We start from the raw sequence: 17,909 nt of genomic DNA, 5'->3' as shown, positions 1-17,909 counted from the left end.
CGCAGTAGCCTACCGGGTCTTCGGGAAACTTTCGGTGTGAGTAAGTCCATGGTCCACCGTTGCGTGTGACGCAAAAGGGTTAGTCATGATTTATTCGCAAAACCTGTTTCCATAACAAAAAGTCGCATTTTCCTTTAATCGATACGCTGACAAATCCACCCCCTCCAAGCGTAAAAACTTTTATGCGAATTTACTGTCTTTATTCGAATTTCTGGCGTTTCCATCCAAGTATTTATTCGCAATTTTTGAAAATGCGAATAAGAAAGGGTGGATGGAAACGCAACTACTGTCTGATCAGCCTGAGAGGACCAGTCCAAGTAAGCTAACCTACTAACTGAAGATAACTGAAGTTAATAACCAAGAAAAACAAGGAAAGCAACACCAAGAAGGAGATTTTTTTCTTCTTTTTTTTTTCGTTTTTTACCTCGAAGAAGAATACAGTCAGCCAGACACAATGATACAAGGCTGTGAGATACTGTATCCAAGCCACATCACAACTGTTAAGGCCAAAAAGACCTTCAAACTGAAAGTCCTACAGGAGTCACCTGAGACAGTTATAGCAGACTTTACAATAACAGAAAAGGGCAAGGTAAAGTCCAACCTTCTTTTCTTCACACACAACCCAAAAGCATGGCATTCAACTTTCACCGAAGCCTTCATGCATATAAAGAAGAATGGTATCAGCAAAGGAAGACAGATTACAGTTTATGAAGATGAAGACAAAACCTGCCCAATGTTTACCATTAATATCTACAACAATGGTACAGTCATGGCCCAAGGATCTGAAAACTGTTTGTACAATTTTCAAAATAATTTCCAGAAAATGAAAGAGGAGACTGAAAAGGAAGCAAAGGAAAGCTCAACATATTCAGTGGCAGACAGCACAAACAAGACAGAGAGCTTAATCATATCCAGCAACCCTCCAGTTACTCTCTCTCCTGAGTCCACTCCTAGATTCACCAACAATATAAAAACTATCAAAGAAGGACTCTCAGTGTTGGAGAGGGAATTCATGGAGTTCAGAGAGAAAACTATGGCCAGCCTGAATCAGAAAATCTTCAATAATCAACCAAACAATGAGACCCACACTCTGATTCTTCAGCAACGAGACCAAATCAGAGAACTACAACAGGCCATCAGAGAGCTGGAGGAGGATAACCAATCACTGAGAATGATGCTTCGGACAACAAGAAAGGACATCACCAACATCAAACAAAGCAGCACCAGACCAGCACCAGAAGAAGAGGTCCACCACCAACCCATAACCTCTACTGCTCCTCCTACATCCTGCTATTCAGATGCCATCTCCCCTCCATCTGAAATCTATCCTCCAAAAGCTCCTAAACCCCCAGCCTCCTCAATACCCCCTACCCCTAACTCTCCCAGCCCACTTACCCCTCCAAAGTCCCCAGACCTCTCTGCTGATCACAAGCCTAACAGCAGACCCAGCAAACCTACACACAAAGAAGTATTGTTCCTCTGTGACTCCAATGGGAAACACATCAATATGGCACGTCTATTCCCAGAGAAGAAATCTGTGAAACTTTGGAGCCCCACCACAGAGAAGGCCATGGAACACCTGTCCAGTTGAGAGTTTACAGGTGTAGAACATATCCTCATCCACACCGGCTCAAACAATCTTACCAGAAGAAACGGTGATATTCCCACAGCACTATGGCAGCTGGCAAAAAGGGCCATCGAGAACTTCCCAACTTCAAAAGTAACTATATCCACATTACTTCCTCGCTCAAACATTCCCCAAATCATTATTGACACTATTAACTCAGAGATCACCAGGAGCTGTACTCATCTCCCTAGTGTGAGTATAGCACAGCACAGCAGAATAAGTTACCAACATCTGCATGATCACACCCATCTCAACAACGAAGGAGTAAAACTTTTTGCCAAAAAGATTAAAGAGACAGCTCTGAACAGAGAACGCTACCCCCAGAACCACCAACAGCACCACGGGTACCCTCAAAGTCACCAGCAGCACCAGAGAGACCTCCATCAACTCCAGGAGCACCAGAGAGAGAGGCAACCCCCCAAGGAACAGCAGAGGTACCCTCACACCCACCAGCAGCACCAGAGAGACTTTAACCCTCTCCAGGAGCAGCAGAGGTACCCTCACACCCACCAGCAGCACCAGAGAGACTTTAACCCTCTCCAGGAGCAGCAGAGGTACCCTCACATCCACCAGCAGCACCAGAGAGACTTTCACCCTCTCCAGGAGCAGCAGAGGTACCCTCACATCCACCAGCAGCACCAGAGAGACTTTCACCCTCTCCAGGAGCAGCAGAGGTATCCTCACATCCACCAGCAGCACCAGAGAGACTTTCACCCTTTCCAGGAGCGGCAGAGGTACCCTCACATCCACCAGCAGCACCAGAGAGACTTTCACCCTCTCCAGGAGCAGCATAAGTACCCTCACATCCACCAGGAACACCAAAGAGACCCGCAGCCTCTCCCTCACCTTTCCCAGGTGCATCAAAAACAGTCCCCAACGCAGCACCAGCGAAATCTTCCCCAACAACACCAGAGACATCTCCTGCAGAAGCAGCAGCATCCCCACTATCAGCAGAGACACCAGACCCAGCAGCAGCTCCCTAGACCACAGCTGCATGCACCCACACAGAGAGACTCCTACGCTGCTGTTGCTTCCAGAACAAAGGTTCCTTTAGAGCAAAATCAATTAAGAGACATTATCTACTCCTTTGTTACAACGTTAATAGGTTAAACCGACCATTTGGTACATTTTTAAATCTGCTCTAGTACAGTACAAACTTTAATTCATTTAGATCGGTTACATATTGAATACTTTGTTGTGAATCACTACATTTTTTTAAATGAGAGAATAGCATCTTTTTCACTTAGCAGTTGGAATATTCAGGGATTGTACTCTTCAATCTTTGGATTGAAGACTTCAAATCCTGAATTTATAGATAGTATAAATAACACTGATTTGATTATCTTACATGAAACATGGAGACATGATAACACTCCTTCAAATTGCCCAAGTAACTATAACGAACTGAGCCTGCCCTCCTTAAAATATCCCCACATAAAAAATGGACGACACTCTGGGGGAATAATTATTTGGTATAAACAGGAACATCACAATTATATATTACCAGTCAAAAAAGGAAAAACACATATCTGGCTGAAAATCAGCAGAAGACTTCTTGAAAACTCTAAAGATGTTTATCTGTGTGCTATTTATTTACCACCTTCAAGCTCACCATATTACTCAGAAGCATATCTCCATGAAATTCAGAAAGAAATTCTTTACTTCCAATCACTCGGCTCCACATTGTTATACGGAGACTTCAATGCCAGAACTGGCAGAGAAATAGATTTCATTAATATAGATGGCAATAATCATTTTGATGTATCCCCTCTATACCAACCCTTCGTTACAACACATAGTTATGATAGTATAGTGAACAAGAGTGGAAAAGAAGTTTTATAAATGTGCAAAGCCCTGGAATTGTACATAGTTAATGGTAGAACATGAGGAGACTCCCTGGGCAGGTTTACCTACTGCTCTGTATTGGGAAATAGTGTCATTGATTATGCAATCACAGATATCTGTCCAGAAAGTATAAGTGCATTCACAGTTTTACCACAATGCCCCATATCAGACCACAATCAGATCACACTCTATCTGAAAAAAGCAGAGACCCATACCCAGAAACATGCCCCCGCTAACAACCTGTTACCTCTCCCAAAACATTACAAGTGGACAGAGAAAAGTCTCACTGATTACGCCAATTCATTTAACAACACTAATATACAAACTATGCTAGATAATTTCCTATGTAACCAATACCTGCTAAACAAAGATAGCATAAATTTAGCCACTACAGATTTAAATCAGATATTTATGAAACTAGCAAAAGAGTCTAAAATGATAAGACCAAATGCAAAATCAAACAAAAAGCAAGCAAAAGAACAATGGTTTGACAATGAATGCTCCCTTTTCAGAAAGCATCTCAGAAACCTGTCAAACAAGAAACATAACGATCCTGAAAACCAAGACCTACACCATGAATACCACACAGCCCTTAAACAATATAAGAAAATTATCAACCAAAAAAAGACCAAATATACTGAAGATGAATTTATCAAAATTGAAAAGGCAATAGACCAAAACTCTTTTTGGAACCTGTGAAAAAAAATTATTCAACCAAAAATGAAGATAGCATTAAAATTAAAGATGGCAATGTTTGGAAAAACTATTTCTCAAATGTATATCTAAACCCAGAAAACGATGGTTTAAACACACAGCAGATGTCCATAATTGATCAGTTAAAATCATTAGAAAATGCAATAAAAGACAACCAAAATGCTTTGGATGGTCTAATTACAATTGAGGAGCTACAAGAAAAACTTGCTGATCTTAAAAATGGAAAAGCTTGTGGCATCGATGGTATCAGGACAGAAATGCTGAAATACAGTAGTAATAAACTTAAACTGGCTATACTAAAATTATTTAACTTGGTGTTAAAAAGTGGAATTTACCCTACAATTTTGAACAAAGGATTGATTACTCCTATCTTTAAAAGTGGAGACAATCTAAATCCTAATAATTATAGAGGCATTTGTGTGAATTCTAATTTAGGGAAACTATTTTGTAGCATACTAAATTCAACAATACTGTCCTACCTCACCGATAGTGATGTATTAAGTAAATCACAAATTGGCTTTATACCCAAACATAGAACAACAGATCACATATTTACTCTCCATACTCTAATCCAAAAACGTGTACATCAAAAAAATAAAGGGAAAATATATGCTTGCTTTGTTGATTTCAGGAAAGCATTTGATTCAATTTGGCACAATGGTCTTTTCTATCAGTTACTCAGAAATGGTTTTGGAGGCAAAGTTTATGATCTAATTAAATGGAAATACTCAGAAAATGAGTGTGCTATAAAAATTGGAAAGAAAAGAACTGATTTCTTCAAACAATGTCGCGGGGTCCATCAAGGTAGTAATATGTCCCCAACACTTTTTAATATATATATTGACCAATTAGCAAAACTACTTGAAAACTCACCAGCCCCAGGACTTGACTTGGAGGGGAAAGAAGTCAAGTGTCTGTTTTATGCAGATGACCTCCTACTGTTATCACAAACAGAACAAGGAATGCAAGAATCCTCCATACTCCATAATTATTGTGTAAATTGGGCAATCAGAATAAACCTAGATAAAACTAAAATTATAATATTTCAAAAGAAAGCAAGATCACAATCTAGAAAGAATCAGTTTACTTTGGGAGAGACAACACTGAGCCACACAATGGAGTACACTTACCTTGGCCTAACTATCACTGCTTCGGGTAGTTTTGTTAAAGCTGTGAGTTCACTAGCAGATAAGGCCCGCAGAGCATATTACAGCATACGAAAAGTTCTATTCAAATTAAACCCCCCAATTATGATCTGGCTTAAAATTTTCCAAAGTGTTATTGAACCAATCCTCCTATATGGAAGTGAAGTTTGGGGCCCCTTAATTAAACAAGAGCACTGGGACTCAAACCCTGCTGAAAAAGTGCATCTTGAATTCTGCAAAAACATACTCAGGCTGGATTGCACCAACAAGGTTTAATTTAATCTTAGATTAGCCCTAATCAGAGATTACTAAAACTAGGTTTAAAATGAGTTAATCCAAGTTTAAAATTAAGCAGAGCTCTGTTGCACCATTTAAAATTAATCTCAGTTTAATAAAACTCAATTTATCTGAATTTAAACTTAGTTTAAACTGATTTAAATCAATAGGGATAATTGTGGATATCGAAATTAAAATTAATAATTAAATATGCAATTAAATATATAGGCTACATCGGAAGCGTGCTGTCAGGAACCCGGATTTATATAAAAAAAGAGCGAGACTGTTTCAACGGGTGCTTTTCCGATTAAACGTTACATTGTTGCTAGCCAGCAAAAACGTTAGCCTAACGTCAGATCGGCAACGTTACTATGGCTCGGCAGAGGAGTTCAAACTTTTCTTCCTTCGAGAAAAACTTGCTGACTGAATTAATGGATCAATATGGGGAAATTATAGAAGACAAGAAAACGGACAACAGCACGGTGAAAAAGAAAGATACTGTTTGGCAGCAACTGGCTGACAGTTTTAACGGATCGACCGGAGTGAAGGAGAAAAGAGACGTTGCTCAGCTTAAAGCTTGCTGGAAAAACTTAAAAACGAAAGCCAAAAAAGATGCGGCGACTGTGAGACGAGAGATGTTCATCACAGGAGGAGGTCCTCCGCCAAAGAAATATGATTCACTGGTGGAGAAAATCAATTCCCTCATCCCGCAGCAGATGGAGCCATTGCAAAATCCGTATGACGACGACGGCATCTTGGACCAGCTCACTTCAGACTCACCCGGGGAAGATGGTAAGAAATCCAGTCACGCTTTACTGACCTCAGTCAATAATCAGTTATTTGTCCTATCCAATTAATTTGTTTTTTCGCCATATATTTTGTTTTTTGTTTTGATAGAGTTCATTTTAACACTGCGGCCAGTGCAGCAAGAGGAGCATCTGCAAGACGGTGCAGCTTCCTCTTTTGTATTGTCATCATCCTCCTCATCTGATTTGAACAGCTGCAGGAGAAACAAGCGACCCTACGTGACACACCAGGAAATTTTGGTTTTAGAGAAAGAGAAGATTGAAATGGAAATCGAAAATGCCATACTACAGAAAGAAGTATTAAAGCTGCAGAAGGAAGTGTTGCTGCTGAAAAAAAAGAAGATGCTTACCGACAGTTTCACCCTTGATGCCACTTTTTTATCATAAAATGAGAATATTTTTCACTGATTTAACATGTAGCCTACCCCTATTGTAAAATGAATGGTAATTAAAAAAATGTATAGCTATCTGCACTGAAATATTTACAAATAAAATTTCTATTTTTACTTTTCTTCAATGTGCATCTTCTCTGTGCTTCACAGTTTGAAAAAGACACTTATTGACAGGTCAAGCTACTATTAGTTTATTGATATTGCTTAAAGCAGTATTCAACCAGACATAGTTGGCAGTAATTCAACTATTATGTGGAAATTGACTTTTCACCACAATGTCAGCAATTATTTACAAAAACATGTATTTATATAATTATTCAGAAAAGTGGTTCTGTATTAGAGTTTGCCTCACAGCATTCCCACTTGGATTGGCATTGTGCTCCTGGTCATCCTCTCTGTCCTCTATGTCCTCATGTAGGTCCTCATCTGCTTCAAAGTGTAGCTCATCTCCACGCCTCTTTCCAAAGTTGTAGAGAACTGCAACTGCGACAATGACGGTCAAGGTGGTGTCCAGCTTTGTGCGCAGTCCATCTTTAATGCAGGGAAACCTTCTTTTCCATGCTCCAAAGAGTCGTTCTATCACTCCTCTGGCTGCAATGTGACGGGAGTTGTACCTTCTCTCTGCTGGTGTTTGAGGGTTCAGAAGTGGAGTCATCAGGTATGAGCGGCATGGATAACCATTATCCCCAAGGAGATGGCCCTCATAAGCTTGGTTCTCGAGGATGGCACAAAGCTGACTGTTGTCAAAGATCCTGCTGTCATGAGTTGATCCTGGCCAACGTGCTACAATGTTGGTTATTTCAGATTTTTGATCACACACCACTTGAACATTGATGGAGCAGTATCCCTTACGGTTGCGGAAAAGCTCTCCATTCACACCACCAGGATTCTGTATCGGGATATGTGTGCAATCAATAGCACCCAGCACCCCTGGAAATCCAGCTCGCCTGTAGAAACCAGCAGCTGTTTCCACTGTTGGAGAGAATCGGATGTACTGGTTCTTCAGAGATGCAATGGCCCGAGACACTCTGCTGACAATACGGCAAACAGTTGAGTTGTGTAGACCGAACAGGTCTCCATCCACCCTCTGGAAACAGCCAGTAGCGTAGAACCTCAGGGCAACCAGGAGTTGTAGCATCGGTGGTACAGCTGCATTTCTGTCACTGCCATGTTTGACAGTTGGTCCAGTCTTCCTGTTCAGCTCCAAAACTGTTTCCTTGGTAAACCGGTATCTCACCAAAAATTCCTCTTCATCGTAAAATTCAAGAGGATTGAGCCTGTCTCTCAGTTTTCTTCGAGGAACTTCATTATTTTGCTCTATCCACCTCAAAAATGCAGCCATTGTTAAAGTTAAACCTTCCCAACTGTCAGTTTAAAATTAATTCTCGATCACAGTTTAAATTGGAGTTTAAAGTTCTGGTGCAACAGAATTAAATTTAAACTTGGTTTAAAGTAAAAATTAAACTGAGGTTTAAAGAGAGGTTTAAATTTAATCTGTTTTAATTTTAAACTAGGTATAAAGTTTGGTGCAACAGAATTTAAACTTAAACAATGATTTAATCTGATTTTAAAGTTAAACCTTGTTGGTGCAATCCAGCCTCAGAGTCCACAGAAACTGCCCAAACCACAGCTGCAGAGCAGAGCTGGGCCAGTTCCCCCTCTTAATCAAAATCAAAAAGAGAACTATTAAATTTTGGAAGCACTTGATGGAGTCTGACGTCGACTCATACCAACACAGAGCATACTTGGTGCAGCAGGGCTGTCTGAACCCAGATAATAATACCTGGAATGGGACAAATGAGGAAATCAGATTGACAAGTCAAAATGACACTACAAAAATAATTCCATACTCACAAATAAAACAAATCGACAAAGATAATAAACAAAAATATTGCCAACAACGGAAAACAGAAACTCAAACAATCAATAAATTAGAATGTTATAATTTACTGGACAGAGAATTCAAATTGGCCCAATATTTAACCCAAATAAAAAAATCCCAAAAAAGACAAACCCTTACGAAATATAGACTCAGTGACCATAAACTTGCCATTGAAACTGGTCGCCATAAAAGAGAATGGCTGGAAAGATCAAAAAGAACCTGTATCCACTGTGACACTGGAGAAGTAGAGACAGAGACTCACTTTCTCACAAGTTGTCCCAAATATAAAGAAATTAGAGAAGAATTATTTCCCAAATTTAAAGAAAAAATCCCTGACTTCCTCACCCTCCAACAAGACAAATTAATCCCAATCCTTCTGGGAGAAGTCAGCTCTGCTGTAGAACTAGCAGGAGAATATGTTACTGCATGTCACACATTAAGAAATGTTTCAATGTAAAGACTGTTAGACTAATTTATTTCTGTTTATTGATACTATCCTTATTGTCATTATCACTGATTTTATTGTTCATTACTTTTCACACACACACACACACACACAATTATTTTTTTTATTTTATTTTTTCTTGAATTTTACTCTATTTATATATGTATATATTAATTTATGAAGTGTATTTTTGTCCTGTTAAATTGACACTTTATGCTTTAGCAACATCGTCTATGTGACATTCATGCAAATGAGGCGAATTGAATTGAATTGAATTGAATTGAGAGAGAGAGAGAGAGAGCGAGAGAGAGAGAGAGAGAGAGAGAAAAGACGGCATACAATTCCACTCTGGACTGATGGGTTCACTGACATTTTGCAGGGGAAGACACTCAGCTCATTAATAAAGACACTTCAGTGCTCCGAAAAATGCACTAAAGTGACAGTTTGGCCCTTTTGATGTGGGGTTGGATGAGGTACTTATCTCTAGTCAGTGCATTACCTGCAGTAGAAAAATGTGCCAAAAATGTTCAAAACATAGAATACACAAACGGATATATCATTTTTTAGCTGGGCCTTCTTTTAGGTGGCTGAAATGCATCTTGCTGTCGGTGCTGTTTAGCAGTACAATGCTCTGCTTTCTGTTGGTGCCACGTGCACAGGGGGGAGCTGACGGTCACCTACTGCAGGTAATACAATGGATTACCTGCAGTAAAGATAGAAGTACCTCATACAACCCCACATCGAGAGACCTGAACTATCATTTTAAGCAATCAGCCTCACAGCTGCTCAAGTGGATCAGTAATGAAAGATGCCACACACTGCTAAAATGATCCTTGATGTAGATCTTTTGTAGCTTATTTCTATTTCAGTTTCTAAAAAAGTTTCTTCACACTGGACTATTTAGGCAAATGAGTCTTCTGGCTGGAGTGACATAAGCGATGCTATCAGACTATACCCTGATAAGATGACCTCACTTACATTGGATACCAGAGATGGCTGTATGAGGATGAGGAGGAGCAGTAACCGGAGAGCTGTGTTGTACGTGAGATTTCACATCTATAGCAATCATCAGGGGCCAAATGTACAAACCCAATGTGTAAACACAAAAAATTTACTAATGCCACTTTCCATGCAGGTTTCCAAATGTATAAAAATCTACGGGTGGTGAGACTGCATACTGGCACACATCTTTGACACCATGCTTACCATGCACACAGTCTGTTAAGTCTGATTAGTGTGAATAAGGGTGACGTTTTATTTAGAGCTGGGTTTTTTTCTCTACATAGTGTTAGGATTACATTAACCCTCTGGACTGCTGGCCATTTGTGTCCACCTCACTTCCTTTTTGTTGACCATTTTAGCTGTGTTAATGCATATGGAATGATATTTCCCAAGGGTCTGGATTTTTTTCTGATTTTTTAATTTTCAAAACCTGTTCTTTAAATATGTCAATATTATACTGTATATCTCCAATTGTACCTCATGGCTCTATCGTGGACACTTTTGGCCAATTGAAACTCATGAAAAGTAAATTTTTTAATTCCTTGTGATTTACAGTATTAAAACATATAATTTAGGTAAAATGGCTTTCATTCTAAACACAACACTTGAAAATTTTAGTTTTTAATGTTTTCTACAAGATTATTTCATTTGTCCATTTTTGGCCTATGGGAGCAATTTTAGGTAATATTCTTAGGTTCCACTAGGGGCGTATGATGACATCTCGAAGGTGTGAACTGTGCACCCAAAGAAGAAGAACGGCAACCACTTGCTCCAACTGTGGAAAGTGTGTCTGCAAGGACCACTCTGCTGTTTGCACATCCTGCTGCCCTTGAGCACACACACACACACACACACACACACACACACACACACACACACACACACACACACACACACACACACACACACACACACACACACACACACACACACACACACACACGCAAAAAAATAATAATCTTTGTTACCGTTACTGACCTGCAATGATAGAAAAATATTGGGTTGCATCAATCATATGGTGAAAATGACAACTTTCCCCCTGGAAAGTTAGTGGTAATATATAAATATATAGTCTAACTGGTATTTAAAGGGTTAAAATTCTGGAATTGATTAAAATTTTGGATTTCATGATCAGGACTGATGCCAAATTAAAAAAATGAACCAGTGAAAGAAGCAAATATTTTCAGTATATAGTGTTTTGTAGAAGCAAACAGGAGGTGGCCATTTTTGGCCACGAACAAGCTAAGAGGGAGTTTTTTTGTTTTTCTGTCACTGCACAAAAAAAACTAATGAAGCACAAAAATCATTGATACTGCTTATTGTTGACACACATTAAGCTGCAATGATTATTAAAGAATAAATCAGGTAGCATGTATTATTTGGTAAAAACAATGTGATTTTATGCTTTTCTCCCTTATAAATCATTAGCATTATGTGATCTAACAGGCATTTAAAGGGTTAAAACTCAGAATTTGAATGAGATTTTGGTTTTCATGACTAGGAATTTTCTTATATATATATATATATATATATATATATATATATACATACATACACACACACACACACACACACACACACACACACACACACACACACATACATACACACATACAGTATATTAATTTTGAAGCATTTTGGAAATGTAAACAGGAGGTGGCCTTTTTTGGCCACAAACAAGCTGAGAGGGAGTTTTATCTACTTTGCCTTCCCTGCACAAAAATAACAATGCATAATAATCAGTGTTGTTGTTAATCAGTTACATATCTCAGACTGTGTTATTGATAATACAAGAAAAACCGGTAGCACTGAGAAGATAGGCAATGGTCATTTTTGTGGTAGTTTTCCAACAAGTGCATTGTGCAAACTAATTGGCATTTGAGGGGTTAAAAAATTAAAAAGGAATGGATATTTTGTACTGGTGACAAGAACTGATATTGATTAAAAACTTTATGCAGTAAAAGCAGCAAAAAACATACAAAATCTAAAAAATTACAGACTCAATCTATTGGTGGCCACGAACAAGCTGAGAGGGTCGTGATTTTGAACAAGGCCAGAGGGTTAAAAGTTTAAAAACCCTTCATTATTTTTAAAGTGATGTTATTTTTGCTAACCTTGTATTTACTGTCTTCTGTGTATGTTTGTCAGTTTGCATGATGATAATTAGAATGATAATGATCCTTGTGTAAATTTAAACATAAATACATGATGTTTATATATGTAAATAAACATGATTTTTGTAAGAATACCTAAAAGTGTGACCTAGTATTAGTTGCTTTAAACGGCTCTATATAAGGGCTGTAGCTGTGTGTAATGGCTGTGCACCATGATAAACAGCTGCTTTGGCGAGTTTTCAGGGACCGTACTGATGTTCTGGCCCATGGTGATGACTGCTCATCAAGCAAAGAGAGCGCGGGGATCCCCTCTCCTCCTCCAGAAGCTCACACACTCTCACTGTGCACAGAGATGCACTTCTTGGCTTCTCACTTGAAATCAGACCACATTTCTTTAACCCCTCAGATAGCTTGTGCACATGTGTAAAAAGTCTGTGGCTCTGAACTTGCGGCATTCACCTCTTCTGTCACTTTCTGCCATTCTACTAATTCTGGCCCTTTATATGCAAACCAGGCAATTTGGGGCGTGTTTATAGTAAATTGTGGGGATGATCAGATAGCTCGTGCACATGTATACAATGTCAGGATGATTTAGATGTATGAGGAAAAGACACGTGGGAAGAGACGTACGTGGGGTTTTAAAAATCTGACAAAAAGGCTGCATATGCATGTTTCCTGTGTACACAGATTTCTACACCTGAATGTACTGAGTTTTAGACATTTGGCCCTAGGTGATGGATACATCTGTGAGATTCACATTTCACACACATAAAGTCTGTATTTCTTGCTATGTGCTTCCAACTGCTCAACACTCAACAGTGGCTCTGATTCATCAGTTTCAGCACCCACTTTCAGCCCCTGTTTGAATGACATTCAAACATTATTAAAATGGGATCTATGAAAGATGCTGATTGTAAGACTTACTTGCTCCAACATGAAAATGGCTGTTCTTTGCCTGAGATTGTGGACAAAGCAAACAGCCAATCACAGGCCAGTATTCAAAGTGACCAGGAAAAGGAGTGCTGACATCAGCCACTGTCTGATCGGTCCCCACCTCCAAAGTCTCTAACGGCAACTTGAAGAGCGAGCGAGTGTTAAACCACAGCACACCTTCCACTTGACCCCAGTCCATGTGAGATGAGCTTGGCCAAGAGAACATCCCACAGAGACTGATAAGAGGTTATCTGTGTGCAGTCAGAACTCCCCACTCTGTTCTTACCTTCCAACCTGCAGACTGTCAGCAGATTCAGGACGTCAGGGAGACAGTCAGACAGCTTCATGTCCTCCAGGTTCAAACTCCTCAATAAGTGGTTGGACTCTAAAAGGTGACCACATGTTATGAGTGACAACACTGCACATCTGCTGATTAGAAAACATCTGGGAGAAACCTGGGAGCAGCAGCAGGGCTTAAAGGAATAGTTCACTCTACTCTACTCATTATCGACTCACCCTCATGCTGATGAGAAGTCCGGTGTAGTTTTTTATTCCTCAAAGTGCAGCTGGAGACCCGCAGTGGTACCCTCCTGCAGCAAAAATCCATATAACGGGCTTAGATGGTGTCCGAGAAGAAAAGGTCCATAAAACTAGACAAAAACTTTGGAATATTCCTCCATACTGCTCGTCCGCTGCAATCCAAGTGTCCTGAAGTGGCGACATCCAGAGTTTACTCGAAATGACGTCATTTAGTACATTTTTCTAGCCTAAACAGTAACTATAATATATCTGCCTGGAGGCACGCTCCCGCGTGCATGCGAGTCTCCCTCACAGCCGATTGCACTACAGAAGCCGCACCAGACAAGATCAGCGAGAACTCATGATAGATACACACTGGTATTTACATCCAGCTGTGAACGACCAAGCAACACACAAACACAAGAGGGATCTGCATGAACTAGTGATTTGAAACTTTGAAACTCACAGCAGGATGTCGTCATTTCGAGTAAACTCTGGATGTCACCACTTCAGGACACTTGGATTGCAGCGAACGAGCAGTATGGAGGAATATTACAAAGTTTTTGAGTAGTTTTATGGACCTCTTCTTCTCGGACGCCATTTACGCCCGTTTATATGGATTTTTGCTGCAGGAGGGTATCCCCGCGGGTCTCCAGCTGCACTTTAAAGGTCCCATATTATGAAAAACTCTCTTTTTCTGGGATTTGGGGTGTTATTTTGGGTCTATGGTGCTGCCACACGCATACATCCATCCGTGCTTTTTTGATAGAGATACAGATTTCTGACGTGTCTTGCCTGCAGTTTCCAGATGAGCGAGTCAAATTTGGCTTCGGTCATTTGAATAATCCCACCCACAGTGTCCACCCACCAGGTACAACACTACCATCTCGGAGATCCGCCATTACGCTTTCAAAAGCACCATGTCGAAGTGCAACAAGAAGTGCTCTGTTTGTGGTTAAAAAAATCAACATAAGTGCCTATACTCTGTCCCAGCTACAGAAGAGACCGTGGTTGCGTTTCATTTTTAACGACAACGTGCCGGCTACAGTTCTTGCTAGTCTGTTTGTGTGTGCTAACCAACTTCACATCGGACTGCTTCAGTAACGAGGGTCAGTACAAAGCTGGCTTTGCCTCGACACTGACCCTCATAAAAGGATCAGTCTCAACCATACGGGACCCAGCAACTGCACCCGAGCCACAGGTGAGTGTCGCAGCGTTTTGATAGTATTTACAATTGCCTACGAGTATGGTGAAGTCAGCTTGAAACTGGCTAACCAGTTAGCTCCGCTTCGGTCCGCGATGCAACAGCGTTTGAAGCGAGTTTAATGTTAATAATATTACGAGGGAACTTGGTTGTCACAGTAAAAAGTCTGGAAACATGTGCAGACTGGAGACACAGACTATGCGGACAGTGTCCAAGAGTTTGGAGATTGTGTTGGAGACAAACACAGCTTTCGCTAGCTGTTTTTAGATGTTACCTGTTGCAGGTCAGTGGGGGATGGGAGCCGGGTGGTTGTGTTGGGGAGTCCTGCTGCAGCCGCAGAGTCTGTATTTTTCTGAGCCTCTCCTTCTGGGTCCGATTCTGGGTCAAACTGGTATGGTTGAACGACAGCATCTCAGCGAGCCATAGTGATACATCCACCATAAACATTAGCGCATGCTACCGCTAGCGTGAACGGCATCCTCTACTTGAGAGGGGTGTGTAGTAGGACGGAGCTCATTAGCATTAAAGCTGCAGGCACAGAAACAGCCTGCTCTCATCAGAGCTCAGTAGAGCAACTTTTAGACAGCTGAAATTCAGGACCACGGATGGGTTTGGGGCAATACATTTGGAATACAGTGTTGTTGGACCTCTGACAGCTGTGTGAAATTGATGAAAAACAGTATAATATGGGACCTTTAAGGGATAAAAAACTACACCGGGCTTCTTATCAGCATGAGGGTGAGTCGATAATGACTGAATTTCGTTCTAGGGTGAACTATTCCTTTAAGGCCATAAAACACCTTGTGGACAGCTAGCTGGACCTATTCCGGGGTCCATCACTGGACCTGTTCAGGGGTCCAGTTCAGGGGCCCATCACTAGACCTGTTCAGGGGTCCAGTACAGGGGTCCATCACTGGAGCTGTTCAGGGGTCCAGTTCAGGGGCCCATCACTAGACCTGTTCAGGGGTCCAGTACAGGGGTCCATCACTGGACCTGTTCAGGGGTCCAGTACAGGGGCCAATCACTAGACCTGTTCAGCGGTCCAGCTCAGGGGCCAATCACTAGACCTGTTCAGGGGTCCAGCTCAGGGGCCCATCATTAGACCTGTTCAGGGGTCCAGTACAGGGGTCCATCATTGGACCTGTTCAGGGGCCAAGCCCTCTATATGGGCCAGCCTGCTGTTCGTAGGACAGAGTCATTGTTGGTTTGGCATTATTGGACCATCGGAACAATATGCTGTAGAATATCACCAGACTTGTGCTCTAATTGGCATCTACTTTACAGAATGTTTTATGTCATCTTTCCTCTATTGAGTAGAACGTTTTTTCCACATTTTAATTGTTTTTCATTGCCATGGTAACTTTGCATTTTTGTTTGTTTTATTGACTTTTATCCACTAGCAATCCACTGTACACACAGGGCCCCCCAGCAGTAAAACTCACCACACAGCTTTGTCTGCACATTTTAGAAAGGCTGGGACTATGGTGAGGCCGTTACATGGACATGACACTTTACCTGAGAGAGTGGTGAGCAGTTGGCTGTGAGAGGAGCCAGTTGGTAGTCTGATCCCGGCTGCACGGAATGAGATGAGATGTGGTGAGCGTCTGAGCACAGATGTGATGCAGTGCACATCTGTCTGGAGCTCAGCTACTTTGACTGTCAGCTTCTCCAGAGGCAGCTCTGCTGAGACAAGTTCAGCCAACAGTCACCTTAGGTAGATTTTTTTAAGCAACATTATGTAGAAATTTGCATTTTGTGTGATTTGGCACACCCTACAGTTTGTGATAGTGATAGTTTGGAGAGTCTGTTTATTAGTCGTCGTCCAACACCATGACAAGCCAGAGTTGAGACCAGGAGGAAGATCTGCAGTCCCACACACTCCTCTGCGCTTCTTTTAGAGCAGTTACCCAACCCAAAACCCCATTGAGACTGTCTATCCCCTGACCACTTACATCAATTAGAAAAAGAGGAGTTTCACATAAAAAATTGAGGAACATTAAATGTAGACTCATAGTGTACCATGCTCCTGGTCCTTATTCTGAATTTTTATCTGAATTCTCAGAGCTTTTCTCAAGTTTAGTCCTTAAAACAGGTAGTTTAATTATCATGGGTGATTGAATATTCACGTGGACATTGATAATGATAGTCTTAGTACTGCATTCACCGCATTTTTAGATTTGAATGACCTAGTCAGTGTGTACATGAACCAACTCACTGTTTTAATCACACCCTCGACCTTGTTCTGACATATGGCATTAACATTTAATAGTATTCCAACAGAATCCTCTTTTATCAGACTATTATCTAATAATCAATGAATGCCCATTACTGGACTCCACGCCAGAAGGCAAACATTTCTATTCTAGATGTCTGTTTTCCTTCTTAGAGGGGCAATAGAGTCGAGGGGCAATAGAGTCAAGTGTCATTCGCAGGGAGCCTGCAACACCATCAACAAGATGATCATTCTGCAAGGGAGTAGGATTAGCACCGGAGTCGCCTGTTGAGTTGGGACATGACATTGAATGAAAAGCTGATGGAATAATTTCCTTAATTTTAGCTACAGCACTCTCAGGCAAAGCGTAAGAGATTAGCTACATGGTATAACCCCCAAACTCCCATATCAAAGCAGACATCGCGAAAAATCAGAGGAAATGGCATTCCACCAAACTGGAAGAAGCTCGTTTAGTCTGGCTGGAAAGCTTTAGACTTAGAAGAAAGCCATCCATGATGCTGGAGCAGCTTAACATTCAGCATTGACAGAGGAATTGAATTGAATTATATCATTAAAGTCATTACTGCTTAGAGACAAAATTCAGAATCACCTTCTGACCTCAGATCGTACCAATTTAGCCTAACACTGAACTCTCACAAACAGTAAAACTGTACAACCAGATAGAATTCTTTTCTACCATTGACATTCACCCGCTGACTAAACCATCAACGTGTCTGTTAGACCCAATCCCAACTAAATTCCTTAAGGAAGCTCTATCTTACTTAGCACTTCT

The 17,909-nt window shown here is 40.8% G+C and overlaps 1 protein-coding gene across 7 annotated transcripts in view; it reads right to left on the bottom strand.

The window, feature by feature from the left end:
• lrrc41 (leucine rich repeat containing 41) overlaps positions 1-17,909 on the bottom strand; it is a 64,664-nt gene that overhangs the window by 12,740 nt on the left and 34,015 nt on the right. For 3 of the 7 annotated variants that reach the window (XR_014622801.1, XM_084355741.1, XM_084355746.1), the window contains exons 6-7: positions 16,420-16,587; positions 13,468-13,566 (exon numbers count right to left, since the gene is read on the bottom strand). The exons of 1 other annotated variant lie outside the window; for it this stretch is intronic. Coding sequence is in view for 5 of the 6 variants with exons in the window: in XM_084355741.1 (XP_084211867.1) it covers positions 13,468-13,566; positions 16,420-16,587 (267 nt within the window). In the remaining variant the exon portion in view is untranslated. The remainder of the gene's footprint in view (positions 1-13,467; positions 13,567-16,419; positions 16,588-17,909) is intronic. 3 more of the 7 variants (XM_084355742.1, XM_084355743.1, XM_084355744.1) reach the window with 3 other exon arrangements.

This window comes from Pagrus pagrus (assembly GCF_965226575.1).
Source record: "Pagrus pagrus genome assembly, chromosome: 6".
NCBI classification, from domain to species: domain Eukaryota; kingdom Metazoa; phylum Chordata; class Actinopteri; order Spariformes; family Sparidae; genus Pagrus; species Pagrus pagrus.
This window is presented reverse-complemented; position numbering and strand designations above follow the sequence as displayed.